Source organism: Scomber japonicus, chromosome 13 (genome assembly GCF_027409825.1).
Source record: "Scomber japonicus isolate fScoJap1 chromosome 13, fScoJap1.pri, whole genome shotgun sequence".
In the NCBI taxonomy this organism is placed as follows: domain Eukaryota; kingdom Metazoa; phylum Chordata; class Actinopteri; order Scombriformes; family Scombridae; genus Scomber; species Scomber japonicus.
In genome coordinates, this window is record NC_070590.1 from 1,407,692 (window position 1) to 1,424,366 (window position 16,675).

The following is a 16,675-nucleotide window of genomic DNA, read 5'->3' on the forward strand; positions in this document are numbered from 1 at the left end:
ATATAATGGAAACAAACCTCCTTTCAAATAATTTTCAAATAGTTTTATTTATATAGAGCATTTCATACACAATGGAAACTCAATGTGCTTTATATAAAACAGAAAACATGTAATTTGAAAACAAAGTATAGAAAAATAGAAAGAGAGAAATAAAATGCTAGAATAGAACATTAAATATAAGATTGCAGCATAAAATAATAAATTAGCTTTAAAATCATTAAAAGGACATAGAGTGCAAATGAAAGATTAAAATGTAAAGGAGAAGAGAAGTGTGATGATCTTTCTTTCTCCATTTCCATAATGTATATGTCTGTCTAGGGACCCCTTTGAAAATGAGATGCTACATCTTAAAGAGCCCTTTAATACATTCAATTCAATTCAGAGGAACCAGAGAGACTGAACCATAAACTCCAAACCCAGCACACAGAGGTTCAGTGAATGTGGTGTTGAAGGTGTGGAGGTGGATCAGTGTGTCAGAGGAGACTCTGTAGAAGGACAGAGTGCCAGCAGGACAGTCCACATACACTGCTACTCTGTTAGAGACAGAGGAGGAGGAGGAGGAGGAGATGGGTGTTTCTCTGTTATTGTGCCAGACAGAGTAACGACCATCATCAACATCATCAATATCATAATCATCATAGACAAGGTAAGAGTATCTCAGACTCCAGGAGTGATCATTCCTTCCAAACCTACAGTTATAACTGATTCCTTTCCTGCTGATTCTTCTGTAACTCACTGATATATCAACGTCTCCTCTCCACTCGACCTCCCAGTAACAGCGACCAGTCAGATCATTTCTACACAGCAGCTGAGGCCAGACATTAAATCTGTCTGGATGATCAGGATATGGCTGATCCTTCTCCACATATGTCACCTTCCTGTTGTTATCAGACAGTTTGAGGATTCTGTGCATTGAGTTTGGATCCAGTTCCAGTTCACAGGCATCTGATGGAGAGAACGAGACACAATACAGCTGCAGTTTATCATCTGTTGATTTATGAACTACTTTACTGACAATCAGAGGTGGAAAGTAACTCATTACATTTACTGGTGTTACTGTAATTGAGTAGTTTTTTGTGTACTTGTACTTTTTAAAGTAGTTTTATAAATCTGTATTTTACTTTAACTTAAGTATGTTTAGCTGTCTCACTCTGCATCTGTCTCACTCTGCATCTGTCTCACTCTATAGCTGTCTCACTCTGCAGCTGTCTCACTCTGCATCTGTCTCACTCTATAGCTGCCTCACTCTGCATCTGTCTCACTCTACATCTGTCTCACTCTATAGCTGTCTCACTCTGCATCTGTCTCACTCTGCATCTGTCTCACTCTATATCTGTCTCACTCTGTAACTGTCTCACTCTGCATCTGTCTCACTCTGCATCTGTCTCACTCTGTATCTATCTCACTGTGTAGCTGTCTCACTCTATAACTGTCTCACTCTATAACTGTCTCACTCTGCATCTTTCTCACTCTATAGCTGTCTCACTCTGCATCTTTCTCACTCTATAGCTGTCTCACTCTGCATCTGTCTCACTCTTCATCTGTCTCACTCTACATCTGTCTCACTCTATAGCTGTCTCACTCTGCATCTTTCTCACTCTATAGCTGTCTCACTCTGCATCTGTCTCACTCTTCATCTGTCTCACTCTATAGCTGTCTCACTCTGTATCTGTCTCACTCTATAGCTGTCTCACTCTGTAAATGTCTCACTCTCCAACTGTCTCACTCTATAGCTGTCTCACTCTAACTGTCTCACTCTGCATCTGTCTCACTCTATAGCTGTCTCACTCTGCATCTGTCTCACTCTCCAACTGTCTCACTCTAACTGTCTCACTCTATCTGTCTCACTCTATCTGTCTCACTCTGTAGCTGTCTCACTCTATAACTGTCTCACTCTATAGCTGTCTCACTCTGTAACTGTCTCACTCTCCAACTGTCTCACTGTCCAGCTGTCTCACTCTGCATCTGTCTCACTCTATAGCTGTCTCACTCTGCATCTGTCTCACTCTGTAACTGTCTCACTCTATAGCTGTCTCACTCTGTAGCTGTCTCACTCTATAACTGTCTCACTCTATAACTGTCTCACTCTGCAACTTTCTCACTCTGCAGCTGTCTCACTCTGTAGCTGTCTCACTCTATAGCTGTCTCACTCTGTAACTGTCTCACTCTATAACTGTCTCACTCTGCAGCTGTCTCACTCTGCAGCTGTCTCACTCTATATCTGTCTCACTCTGTAGCTGTCTCACTCTGCATCTGTCTCACTCTGCATCTGTCTCACTCTATAACTGTCTCACTCTATAACTGTCTCACTCTATAGCTGTTTCACTCTGCAGCTGTCTCACTCTATAGCTGTCTCAGTCTGCATCTGTCTCACTCTATAGCTGTCTCAGTCTGCATCTGTCTCACTCTATAGCTGTCTCACTCTGCAGCTGTCTCACTCTGTAGCTGTCTCACTCTATAGCTGTCTCACTCTGTAACTGTCTCACTCTGCAACTGTCTCACTCTACATCTGTCTCACTCTATAGCTGTCTCACTCTGCATCTGTCTCACTCTGAAACTGTCTCACTCTACAGCTGTCTCACTCTGTATCTGTCTCACTCTATAGCTGTCTCACTTTATAGCTGTCTTACTCTTCATCTGTCTCACTCTGCAGCTGTCTCGCTCTGCAGCTGTCTCACTCTATAGTTGTCTCACTCTATCTGTCTCAGTCTCCATCTGTCTCACTCTGTACCTGTCTCACTCTGTAGCTGTCTCAGTCTCCATCTGTCTCACTCTGCAACTGTCTCATTCTACATCTGTCTCACTCTATAGCTGTCTCACTCTATAGCTGTCTCACTCTGTAAAGGTCTCACTCTATAGCTGTCTCACTCTGCATCTGTCTCACTCTACATCTGTCTCACTCTGCAACTGTCTCAGTCTGTAGCTGTCTCACTCTGCAGCTGTCTCACTCTATAGCTCTCACTCTGCATATGTCTCCCTCTGTAACTGTCTCACTCTGCATCTGTCTCACATCTCATCTGTCTCACTCTGTAGCTGCCTCACTCTGCATCTGCCTCACTCTGCATCTGTCTCACTCCTCATCTGTCTCACTCTATAGCTGTCTCACTCTGCATCTGTCTCACTCTGCATCTGTCTCACTCCTCATCTGTCTCACTCTGTATCTGTCTCACTCTGCAACTGTCTCACTCTGCAACTGTCTCACTCTGCATCTGTCTCACTTTGCAGCTGTCTCACTCTGCAGCTGTCTCACTCTATAGCTGTCTCACTCTATAGCTGTCTCACTCTGCATAAGTCTCACTCTGCATCTGTCTCACTCTATAGGTGTCTCACTCTGCAGCTGCTTCACTCTATAGCTGTCTCACTCTGCAGCTGTCTCACTCTGCAGCTGTCTCATTCTGCAGCTGTCTCACTCTGCAGCTGTCTCACTCTATAGCTGTCTCACTCTGCATATGTCTCCCTCTGTAACTGTCTCACTCTGTAACTGTCTCACTCTGCATCTGTCTCACATCTCATCTGTCTCACTCTGTAGCTGTCTCACTCTGTAGCTGTCTCACTCTGCATCTGTCTCACTCTGTATCTGTCTCACTCCTCATCTGTCTCACTCTATAGCTGTCTCACTCTATAGCTGTCTCACTCTGAATCTGTCTCACTCCTCATCTGTCTCACTCCTCATCTGTCTCACCCTGTATCTGTCTCACTCTGCATCTGTCTCACTCTGTCACTGTCTCACTCTATAGCTGTCTCACTCTGCAGCTGTCTCACTCTGCATCTGTCTCACTCTATAGCTGTCTCACTCTGTAGCTGTCTCACTCTACATCTGTCTCACTCTGCATCTGTCTCACTCTATAGCTGTCTCATTCTGCATCTGTCTCACTATGTAGCTGTCTCACTCTGCATCTGTCTCACTCTATAGCTGTCTCACTCTATATCTGTCTCACTCTGCATCTGTCTCACTCTATAGCTGTCTCACTCTGCATCTGTCTCACTCTGCAGCTGTCTCACTCTGCAGCTGTCTCACTCTATATCTGTCTCACTTTGCATCTGTCTCACTGTGGAGCCGTCTCAGTCTGCATCTGTCTCACTCTATAGCTGTCTCACTCTGCATCTGTCTCACTCTGTATCTGTCTCACTCTATAGCTGTCTCACTCCGCATCCGTCTCACTCTATAGTTGTCTCACTCTATAGCTCTCTCACCCCGCATCTGTCTCACTCTGCATCTGTCTCACTCTGTATCTGTCTCACTCTATATAGGGCTGGGGCGACGCGTCGACGTCATCGATTACGTCGACGAAAAAACGGTGCGTCGATGCGTCGTTTGAAAACAAAAGATGGCGGCAGCGAGTAGCGGTAGAGGCAGCAGCAACACCAGTGAGTCAGTTGACTCTGATCAATGTAAAAAAACAACTCGTAATTCTGTACCTGCCACATCAACAACATCTGAAAGGCTTTCTTCAGCTGCTGGAAACATTGTCACCAAAAAAAGGGCAAGCCTGACTGCTGAGCGTGTTGAAATGCTAACATTCCTCCACTCCAATGCATGACTACATCATGTCTTGGATTAAACACACACACACACACACACACACACACAGACACACACTACACACTACACACCGTATTGTAGAGTGAAAAGGCAGAGTGTATGTTCCTGTGAATGAAGAGCAGTTTATCCTCTTAATGCACGCTGTGCCGCCTACGGGACGGGACGGATGTTAGGAGGTAGCGACACGTTCTTCCCCCTTAAACATTTATATTCATGCCGTATATTGTTAGAAAGCTTAGATTCTCCTGATTCATTCAAGACCACTCACCAATTATATGGTTGCTCACAGCCGTAATAGTATTAGCGATTAGCTCGGCTAGCCACTCAGCTAAAGTAAGCTAACAGCTATAATGCTACATACCTTCAAAGTCTTCCCTTTATCCACAACGATCATCTTATGACTCAGGACTTTATCTACAGCTCGCCAAACATCCATTCTGCTGGAATATGAAATCCGTTTCCACAAATAACAAACCATATACGGTCCGTCATTTCCTGACCTGCACGTGCATCTCAGAGTACACGTGACTAGATGTTTACGACCGTGAGCCTCTCCTGCTTCTGACGACACAACACACCAGCCAATCGGTGTTTAGAATAAGGCAGCACGTGCCTCCAAAGCCAATGAGGACATGTGACCGAAGACAACGACAACGTGGCTTTGATTGACAGCTGTTCCAGCCAATGGAAATATTCCGTGAAATGACGTTGATAACCTTTTAGCCAATAGTCTGAGGTTTCCAACGGTGTATGACGTATGACGCTAAACTATCAGTTTGGCGGGGTTCTTATATACAGTCTGTGGTTCAGGCCAAACTATGTGGGCTCTGTGCTCACTACTTGGTCGTTTAGGCTTAAAACATAAAAAATAGGGGCGTGTATTAAGAGGTTATATTTAGTTGGTTTAAAAATAACACTGCTGCTGTTTATGTTTTATTTATTTTATATTGATAACATTTTCTCGATTCTTGCACAACAGTTTTATTTATTGAAAGTATTTTATTTCATTTTAGTTTTTGTTAAATGCACCTCTGGCGGTAATTTGGTAATTTTTGGCAAAAACAATAAAAATATGTTGGAATGAAGAAATGTGTGTGTTTTTTCAGTGAGATACATAAATTAGCATATGTAAGGTGCTATATAAGACAAATAATGGGAAAATAATCGATAATCGAATCAAATTCGAATCAATTTGAAAAAATGAATCGTTAGATTAATCGATTACAAAAATAATCGTTTTGCCCAGCCCTAACTCTACATCTGTCTCACTCTTCATCTGTCTCACTCTACATTGTGATGACTTCCACAAACTTCTCCAGAAGATAGCGGTACTGGAGATGAAATTTCAGCGACTCAAAGTCAACGTGGAGGTAAATGGTCAATATGGGAATGAAACCCCAGTACCAAGGAGAAAACAGCCGTGGACTGTGGCAAAAACAAAAAGTAAGAGCAAACCGACCCAAGACACAGGGATTCTACTAGAGAACAGATTTGCTGCTTTACAAGACCCTGACTCCCCAAAAGAAAGGTCATGTTCCAGCACCAGAGAAAGGTATGAGGCTAAATCACAAACTAAAAGGCAGCAGAAAGAGCTAACCACTGGGCCTCAGACGCTGATAGTGGGCGACGGAGCTGTGAATAAGATAAAACACTTTTTCAACTAAAACACCAAAGTTTTTAATCAACTCAGCAATTTCTCGAACTCCAGCGACCCCAACTGTGAACACTTTTAAATCCAGGTTAAAAACACTTCTCTTCTCCTGAGCTTATGATTGAGCTCTTTTAAAGCTCTTTACATTTTAATCTTTCATTTGCACTCTATGTCCTTTTAATGATTTTAAAGCTAATCATTATTTTATGATGCAATCTTATATTTAATGCTCTATTCTAGCATTTTATTTCTCTCTTTCTATTTTTCTGTACTTTGTTTTTATTATTAGTGGGAGGGGGGGGTTAATTGTATGTTTTAAACCATTCAAACTTAAAGCGTCTCCATGACGACTGTGTTGGCCTCATACCAGCAGACAGAAGCAGGTGTGCACACAGTCACACAGCCTGATAACAAAGGCTGCATCTCAACTCTCTTATTTCATGTTTCCTCCTCCATCCTGCCTGAACAGGAAGTAGTTCTGGTCCTCCATTTAACGTTGGTCCCAAGTCTTTCTACAGTATTTCTGCTCTGAGGAAACGTGAGAGCAGCCTTCACTCAAGTCTTTTAGCGGCTCACACGCCTCCTTATTTATTGATGAGCTGCTGCAGCTGATCACACTGATCTGATTCATCACAACATCTCTGCTGTTTCACTACTTTACACCTGATGTTTCCTCTTTATGTTCCTTCTGCTAACAGGAAGTTGAATCTTTTTCTCATTTATTTGATGTTTGTACTCATTCAGTAACTTTTGGACTCAGATGTTCTTATTAATGTGGAGACTCAGAAAGTTTTGCTTCCTATTACAGAGAGTCTGCTCTTATTTTTGAATGGAGAGTCTAACAACAGTGAGGTTGATAACTTGATCTTTTATTCAAACATCATATTCACTCATTCAGATTTCTTCATTTTCTTCCAAACAAAAACTAGTTTGATGTTGAACTTCAGACTTTCTCTGATTCTGTCTGCAGAGTCTCCTAAAACTAAAAAGCTTTAAAGACGTTTCATCTTTTCACAAACATTGTGACGTCATTGTCACTTTTTATAAGTTGCTGTGAAATATTGTTTATTCATCTTTAAGATTGTTTTCATTTCTCTCAGTTTCTTGTTTCATGTTTTGTTTTACATAGCGTTAGCCTCATAGCATAATAGTCATTTTTTGGCCAAATTGTGATATCTGCCTAACTTTACTCTCCTACCACTGCTGCATCATCCTGCATGTCTGCCTATGTCCTTGGCCAATCACAACACTTTACTATTAGAAAGAACTACACACACACACACACACACAAATACACCCATGCATACAAACTACACACCAGAAGAAAGTGCATGCACGCACACACACACACACACAACCTCAAACTCACAGCATTTCACATGTTGTCTTAGCTTGATAAATGCACTGTGCAGTATGAGGTTATATTTAGGAGAGGGAAACAACTTTGGTTATGTTATGTTTGCATTTATATGTAAGAGAAAAAATGCCTACGTCACTTTTTATTTGTTAGGAAATTGATGATGGGTCTTTTTCTTTTTTGTATACTTGTTCACACATCTGGTTGAATACCAATGTGATTTCTAAAAAAAGTGTTTTTTCTTCTTCTCCAAAAACATTGAAATATGACGAACGATAGTACAATTTATTTATGATTCATTTTTTCACTTCTTTTACATATTTCATCCAGTTTTTCTCAAAGTTCTCATGAATCAAACTGAAAACACACTCACACTTCCTCAGACCAGGTTTCAGTCTCTGCAGTCCACCATGGTCCATCCTGGAGGAAGAGACAAAGACACAATCAGCTTCATACACCTTCACTTATATCCACCATTAAACATGAACCACAGTCCCTCAGTTAGTCAGAGTGTCTGTCCATCTGTCCACACCTGAGAGTGTCCATCTGTCCGTACCTGAGACTGTCCATCTGTCTGTCCATACCTGAGAGTGTCCACCTGTCTGTCCATACCTGAGAGTGTCCATCTGTCCATACCTGAGAGTGTCCACCTGTCTGTCCATACCTGAGAGTGTCCACCTGTCCATACTTGAGAGTGTCCACCTGTCCATACTTGAGAGTGTCCACCTGTCTGTCCATACCTGAGAGTGTCCAGTCTCCAGCGTGGATCCTTCAGTCCAGCAGACAGGAGCTTCTCTCCTGAGTCTCCTGGATGATTGAAGCTCAGGTCCAGCTCTCTCAGATGGGAGGGGTTGCTCCTCAGAGCTGAGGCCAGAGAAGCACAGCCGTCCTCTGTGATCAGACATCCTGACAGACTGAACACACACAACACTTCATCTAATGAGCTTAAAAACATTCTCAACTCAGTAAACAGGATTTTGTCCTTCAGGCCTTCATGTTGACACTCAGCGCCCCCTGCTGTATGTTGGTTTAATGCAGATACATTTTAGGTTAGTAGAAGCAGAGAAAGCACATGTTGCTGCTGGAGGCTGAAACTGCTGAAGCTCAGAGTTTAATCTGATGCCATTCTGGTTTTACTTTGGCAGAAGAAATGTCTTTAAAGTTAAATATTGTTTAGAGTGGGACAGGATCTGCAGACAGCAGTGGTCAGTGACAAACTCTCCTTCCTGGAGGGAATTCAGCTGGAATAATGTGACTCGATTCTTTTATACTCCAGCGCAAAAGACTAACTATTAAAATCAGACTGCCTGCTTGAGGTCCTGTGGAAAGTTTATTTAAAAAACCTGTATGTGAATATGTGTTTATACATGATCACTATGCGTATACTGTCTGAGCTGCTGGGATAAATCAGGTGTGGGTATCTAATTCTGCTGTCTTATCTAACTCTCAGATCCTCCCAAAAAGTCATTTACAAAAAAGTTAAATTTTGTTTTAATAGAAATGAAGATCAAATGACAGAAACATATATACTGACTCACATGTTGGTGTGAAGACATATACATAATCATGTAAACTAACCTGAGTGTTTCTAGTCCACAGTGTGGACTCTCCAGTGCAGCAGAAAGCTGCTTCACTCCTGAATCCTGCAGGTTGTTGTTACTCAGGTCCAGATCTCTCAGACTAGAGGACTGGGACCTGAGAACTGAGGACAGAGCTGCACAGCTTCTCTCTGAGAGATTACAGACTGTCAGCCTGGAAATATAAAGAAAAAAAACACGCAATAGGTTATTTATTTAATTTTTTAAATACTCCGGCGCAAAAGACTAACTACTGAAATCAGACTGCCTGCTCGAGGTCCTGTGGAAACTTTATTTAAAAACCAGTATGTGAATATGTGTTTATAAGTTATCACTATGCACATACTCTCTGAGCTGCTGGGATAAATGAGTTGTGGGTACATGTATCTATGTCTCTATGTGAATCCATTTTGGAGAGATGTCCATGGGGTCCTCGAGGCTGTTTTTAAAAAGAAAATGTACTTACATTTTAAAATCATGTACCTTGGTGATGTGATCAGACTAGAATATGCAAAGCAGGATAAATACCTGCTGAGAGTTTGTTAGTGGGATGCAAAAAGACCTGGACCAGAAAATGGCTTAAGAAAGACAAACCACCAATAAATGAGTGCATTGATATAATCTATAATATCTAAGTAATGGAGAGACATACTTTTAAATGAAAGAACCAAGCTTATATTTTGGTGTTGAAATTCCAATTTTCCCAAAAAACGGGAATAATTCTCCATTGGAAATTAATGGGAATTTTTTTTTAAACCCACAAAATTTCACCTTTTATCGGAGTCACCTAGCCAGTAGTAGAAATGTGATTCAAACTTTAAAACAGAGGAAAACTTCTGCTCTCTCCAAAACACCAAACTGTTTTTACATAACATGTAAACTTTTCAAACTATGAGCAGTCAAACGAGGAGTGGAAATCACTTTTTCTTCAAAGTTAGAGTGGAAGTGGCAGTTAGCTTGAGTGCGAGAAGCAGTAAAAAATAACCTTAATTTTTATTTTTAACTCGAGCTCACGGCCAAACCGTAAAAAGGAGACAAATCATTTTTGGTCAAAATGTAGACATAGGTGATGGGGTTCATAAAATGTGACGTTGACAGGCGGGGTCTGCACAAAACTTAAACGGGGGGGGGGGGGGGGGGGGGGGGGCGGGGTGAAACCGGCAGAAATACCTGTCTCGCTCCGCATTGACCCAGACTCCATATAATCAATGCATTATTTACACAGTGCAGTTAGATGTTGTAGTAAGAAAAGTATTCACTGAAGTTTCCTGGCATGGCCTGATGCACTTAATGTGCCGTACATCTTCAAGGTAAAATTGAACTTTGTAAAACATATGTTCTGACTCACATGTTGGACTGAAAGGAATTTTACTTACTATATACTTGATATTACAACACTTCGGCTCAAAACGTGCAGAAAATATTTTTAGTATAAGAACTCTTCATGTAAACTAGAAACTGGAGAAGACAAAATATTACTTTATATACATAACCATAAAAACTGACCTGAGAGTTTCCAGTCCACAGTGTGGACTCTCCAGTCCAGCAGAAAGCTGCTTCACTCCTGAATCCGGCAGGTTGTTGTTACTCAGGTCCAGATCTCTCAGACTAGAGGACTGGGAGCTGAGAACTGAGGACAGAGCTGCACAGCTTCTCTCTGAGAGCTTACAGTCAGTCAGCCTGGAAATATAAAAAAATAAAACATGCAAAAGGTTACTTATTTAAATTAAATAAAACTAAAAAAGACGGCAAGGTTTCTAAATAATACATAAAGCCAACTATCTGAGTACTTACAGAGCTTTTTTGGAGGCTTTGACCATTGGCAGCAGCCTCAGAAGAACCGCCTCTGAAGCAGAGTATTTCTTCAGGTCAAACACATCCTGGTCTTTTTCTGATGGCAGCAGGAGAGATTCCAGTGTGCAGTGTGGACTCTCCAGTGCAGCACACAGCTGCTTCACTCCTGAATCCGGCAGGTTGTTGTTACTCAGGTCCAGATCTCTCAGACGAGAGGACTGGGAGCTGAGAACTGAGGACAGAGCTGCACAGCTTCTCTCTGAGAGCTTACAGTCATTCAGTCTGGAGAAGAATCAGCAGAACAAAAGAAAACAATTGTAAATATTACTTTAACAAAGATGAAATTACATTAATCTGGATAGTTCTTTGTGCACCTACAGAGCTTTGTTGGAGGCTTTGACCACTGGCAGCAGCCTCAGAAGAGCCTCCTCTGAAGCAGAGTATTTCTTCAGGTCAAACACGTCCAGATCTTTTTCTGATGACAGTAAGATGAAGACCAGAGCTGACCACTGAGCATGAGACAGTTTATTTGTGGAGAGACTTCCTGATCTCAGGGACTGTTGGATCTCCTCCACTAGAGAACGATCATTCAGTTCATTCAGACAGTGGAACAGATTGATGCTTCTCTCTGCAGACACATTCTCACTGATCTTCTTCTTGATGTACTCGACTGTTTCCTCATTGGTCTTTGAGCTACTTCCTGTCTGTTTCAGCAGACCTCGTAGGAGAGTCTGATTGGTCTGCAGTGAAAGACCCAGGAGGAAGCGGAGGAACAAGTCCAGGTGTCCATTTGGACTCTTTAAGGCCTTGTCCACAGCACTCTGGTACAAACGTGATGGTTCAGGTTTGTCTTCAAAGACTTTAGACCACCTGGATGTTGTTTGTTCTTCTGCCAGCAGATTGACTCCAGACTTGATGAATGTCAGATGGACATGAAGAGCAGCCAGAAACTCCTGAAGGCTCAGATGGACGAAGCAGAACACCTTGTCCTGGTACAGCCCTCTCTCCTCTTTAAAGACCTGTGTGAACACTCCTGAGCACACTGAGGCTGCTCTGATATCGATGCCACACTCTGTCAGGTCTGATTCATAGAAGATCAGGTTGCCTTTCTGCAGCTGCTCAAAAGCCAGTTTTCCCAGAGACTTAATCATCTTCCTGCTCTTTTTATTCCAGTGTGGATCTGTCTCAGCTCCTCCATCATACTTGACGTTCTTCAGTTTGGACTGAACCACCAGGAAGTGGATGTACATCTCAGTCAGGGTCTTGGGCAGCTCTCCTATCTCTCTGCTTTTCAACACATCCTCCAGAACTGTAGCAGTGATCCAGCAGAAGACTGGGATGTGGCACATGATGTGGACGCTTCGTGATGCCTTGATGTGGGAGATGATGGTGCTGGTCTGCTCCTCATCTCTGAATCTCTTCCTGAAGTACTCCTCCTTCTGTGGGTCAGTGAACCCTCTGACCTCTGTCACCATGCCGACACACTCAGGAGGGATCTGATTGGCTGCTGCAGGTCGTGTGGTTATCCAGAGGCGAGCAGAGGGAAGCAGTTTCCCCCTGATGAGGTTTGTCAGCAGCACATCCACTGAGGTGGACTCTGTAACATCAGTCAGGATCTCAGTGTTGTTGAAGTCCAGAGGAAGTCGACACTCATCCAGACCGTCAAAGATGAACACAACCTGGAACTCTTCAAACCTGCAGATTCCTGCTTCTTTGGTTTCAGTAAAGAAGTGATGAACAAGTTCCACCAAGCTGTACTTTTTCTTTTTCAGCACATTCAGCTGTCTGAAAGTGAATGGAAATGTGAAGTGTATGTCCTGGTTGGCTTTGTCTTCAGCCCAGTCCAGAGTGAACTTCTGTGTTAAGACTGTTTTCCCAATGCCAGCCACTCCCTTGGTCATCACTGTTCTGATTGGTTCATCTCTTCCAGGTGAGGCTTTAAAGATGTCTTCTTGTCTGATTGTTGTTTCTGGTCTGTCTGATTTCCTGGATGCTGCTTCAATCTGTCTGACCTCATGTTCATCATTGACCTCTGCAGTCCCTCCCTCTGTGATGTAGAGCGGTGTGTAGATCTGATTCAGAAGGGTTGGGTTTCCTGCTTTAGCGATCCCCTCAAACACACACTGGAACTTCTTCTCCAGGTTAGACTTGAGTTTACGTCCACACTTTGCAGCACGAGCTCCTGAATGAACAAACAACAAATGAAATCAGTGAGTGGATCCTACTGAATGTCTAGAAATCCGAACATGTAAGTGTGTCTGTGTAGTTTTTCCTCCTCCATCAGTTTTATTCAGCTCATCAGTGGAGGACAAACAGCCTCTGATCTGATGCAGATGTGTGCAGCATATTTACAGCAGAGTTTGAAATATAAACCTCTCCCATGTTGCCTCCATTTCCTCTCCATCATGTTAAATCTGTTAAAATCCTCTTACTGCTCTGCAGACGCTCAGCCAGCTCCTCCTGCTTCATTCTCCTCAGGAAGTGCAGTGTGATCTTCAGAAATGCCTCTCTGCTGCTCCTCCTCTGCTCTTTCTCCTCACTGTCCAACACCTCTTCATCCTCACTCTGACTCTCTAAGCATTCTGGGTCATCTGGACTCAGACCCCTCTGGACTCTCTTCAGCTCGTTCTTCACAAAAGTGACGATGTTCTCCTCCAGCAGCTGGAACAGAAAGATAAAATGAACATTTCATTTAAACTGGTAGAACACAACATGTGATTCATGTGTCAGTCTGAAGGCTTGCTGGTCTAAACAGAGCAGCATGGACACTGTTAGGACCTGAATGCTACTTTAGTATGTCATCTGTGGTTGATGGAGTTAATAGTAAAAGGTGTGTTTGTACATGTACACACCATAAATATGGAGTCCAGCTGTGTTTGATGCTGCTGTGCAGACTGATCACTGGGAACCTCTGAGCTCTGCCGCTGAACTCTGTGGAGAAAACATCATGTTTAAGGACATTTAATGACTCAAATCTGCACTCAGTTTATTAAAGATGTTCTGTCATGATGAATAAATGAACTCCTGTAAATGTTGCTCTGATTACTGGATGTTAAATTCTTACCTTCTATCAGCAGGTTGTCCATCTTTAAACACATTAGGATGCCCCATAGACCAGTCACTCTTCATGGACACACAGCTGGGTTCAGGAGAGTCTGCTCTCTGCTGCTGCATCCTGATACTAATAAAACAGACAAAAGTATGAAGTTAAAACCAAAGAAATGAAGGACTAATCATCAGTTTAAATGTCAGATTAAATAGAAATGTTTCAGAACAGAGTGACTGATGAGTTCATATTGCTGCAGTGATGAAAAGAGGATGGCAGCGACTTGGTCATGAGTCAACAGAAGAAGAAGGAAGTGAGGATGTTCCACAGCAGTTCTATGGCTCAGTAACAATCTGTGTTAACCTCAATAACTAAAGATGGAAATATAAACATCCCAGTTCACCTTCAGATGGATGAACACAGCATCAAGCAGCTTTTACTCTGTACAGACTCTGTTAGAGCAGCTACAAGGTGATCCAAACATCTTTTTAAAGACTGGCCCTGGTGCTTTATGTGTTTTCACACATAAAGCACCAGGGCCAGGGAGTTATAGTTGATCAGGATCTGTCCTTTAATTCCCACATAAAACACATTTCAAGGACTGCCTTCTTTCATCTGCGTAATATTGCAAAAATTATGCTGAAAAACTAGTCCATGCATTTATTACTTCTAGTCTGGACTACTGTAATTCATTATTATCAGGCTGTCCTAACAAGTTTTTAAAGACTCTCCAGCTGGTCCAGAACGCAGCTGCTCGCGTTCTGACAAAAACTAGAAAGAGAGATCATATTACTCCCATCTTGGCTTCACTGCATCGGCTCTCAATGGTCAGGCTCCATCATATCTCAAAGAACTGATAGATCCTTATGAACCTACTAGAACATTGTGCTCCCAGCTCAAGAGACCTAAATTTGTGCAACAGGAGTAAAAATATAACAGCTTCTGATGTTTTCAGCCTTGGTATCAGTGACCACTGTCCTTCAGCCTCAGAAACACTAACATGGAAACATCTTGGTCTAAGATTATTATCAAAGGGAATTTTAAACAATTCAACAGAGAGGCTTTTCTCTACAAGTCATATACATCACATGTGAAATATCAAATCTGGATCTGACTCTCGACTATTTTACAAACTCCTTTCTGTCGAACATCGATAAACACGCACCCTTTAAAAAGCTTTGGGTTCAAATCAGATCAAGGCTCTGAAAGAGAGAGGGACTTGCTTCTTCCCACCTAAAGTATTACATACTGTGTGATTTAGCAAATAATTAAATAATCTTGACAGGCGCATAAATCAACCAAATAACTTCAAATAAACATAGTTTGGTGAACCAGAAAGTAGTAAGAAAATAAAAGTATTTATTAATAAATCTTAAATTAAATTAAATTCTATTTAATAAAAATAAGGAACTCTGTTTCTACTGGGTTACACCCATACTAAACTTCACTTTTAAATTCTTACCTTCCATCAGCAGGTCGTCCATCTTTAAACTTCAGAGGATTACCCATAGACCGGTCACTCTTCATGGACACACAGCTGAGTTCAGGAGAGTCTGCTCTCTGCTGCTGCATCCTGATATGAATAAAGAAGTGAAAAAACATGTAGTTAATACCAAAGAACTGCTGTCCAGTTTCACTGAGTCTCTGCTGCCCAGCTTCACTGAGTCTCTGCTGTCAAGCTTCACTGAGTCTCTGCTGTCCAGCTTCACTGAGTCTCTGCTGTCCAGCTTCACTGAGTCTCTGCTGTCCAGCTTCACTGAGTCTCTGCTGTCCAGCTTCACTGAGTCTCTGCTGCCTCCACAGACACCCAGCCAGCTCCCAAAACATCAGCCCCCCTGCTGAGGTCCTCCTGTCTCTTGGTCTCCTTTCTGCATGGTTTTGTTGACACCTTGGTCTCCAAAGTTTCTGCCCTGAACAGCTCTTCCAGCCTCTAGAGTGGTCCTGCCCATCTGTCCTGCCTTCTTTCTCCTCTTTGTTTTCTCCCTCCTGACCAGCCTGGAGGGACATTTGGGAGCTGTCCCTTGAGGGGCGACTGTCATGATTCCTGTTTAAGCTCTGTTTGTGTTGTCCTGTCTGTTTCTGTCCCTGCCTTCAGTTTCAAACCCACCTGCTCACCTGCTGCCACTGTGTGATTCCCTCATCAGCTCCTCACTACATATACTGCTCTCACTCATTTTCTTTCATTCTAGACACTAGATTGTGATGCTGTTCCTGTCTGTTCCTGTTCCTCTTGTTACCTGTTCCTGCTGGTTTCAACCTTATTTGAACTGCTTTCCCTTTATGGTCTGTAAGCCTGTCTGTTGGTTTCTGAGCATTAAAGCTGTTTCCATTTAACCTGTCTGTGGTGTTTGTGTCTGGTTCACCTGCTCCGCCACACATAACACAGGTTTATTCAGCCCAAACAGTGATTTGGCAAATAACAATTAAATAATCTTGACAGGCGCATAAATCAACCAAATAACTTCAAATAAACATAGTTTGGTGAACCAGAAAGTAGTAAGAAAATAAAAGTATTTATAAATAAATCTTAAATTAAATTAAATTCTATTTAATAAAAATAAGGAACTCTGTTTCTACTGGGTTACACCCATACTAAACTTCACTTTTAAATTCTTACCTTCTATCAGCAGATTGTTCATCTTTAAACACATTAGGAATCTCGATAGACTGGTCACTCTTCATGGACACACAGCTGGGTTCAGGAGAG

General features: G+C 42.3%; 1 protein-coding gene across 1 annotated transcript; it reads right to left on the reverse strand.

Annotated features, from left to right (window-relative positions):
* Positions 1–373: 373 nt before the first annotated feature.
* Positions 374–15,540, reverse strand: LOC128371714 (NACHT, LRR and PYD domains-containing protein 4-like). The gene is made up of 10 exons (XM_053332093.1): positions 15,431–15,540; positions 13,987–14,097; positions 13,775–13,853; positions 13,355–13,583; positions 11,301–13,104; positions 11,031–11,204; positions 10,635–10,808; positions 8,292–8,465; positions 7,925–7,971; positions 374–945 (listed from the first exon to the last, which is right to left on the reverse strand). Exons 1-10 carry the CDS (start codon positions 15,538–15,540, stop codon positions 374–376), a joined length of 3,474 nt encoding a protein of 1,157 aa, XP_053188068.1.
* Positions 15,541–16,675: the final 1,135 nt, after the last annotated feature.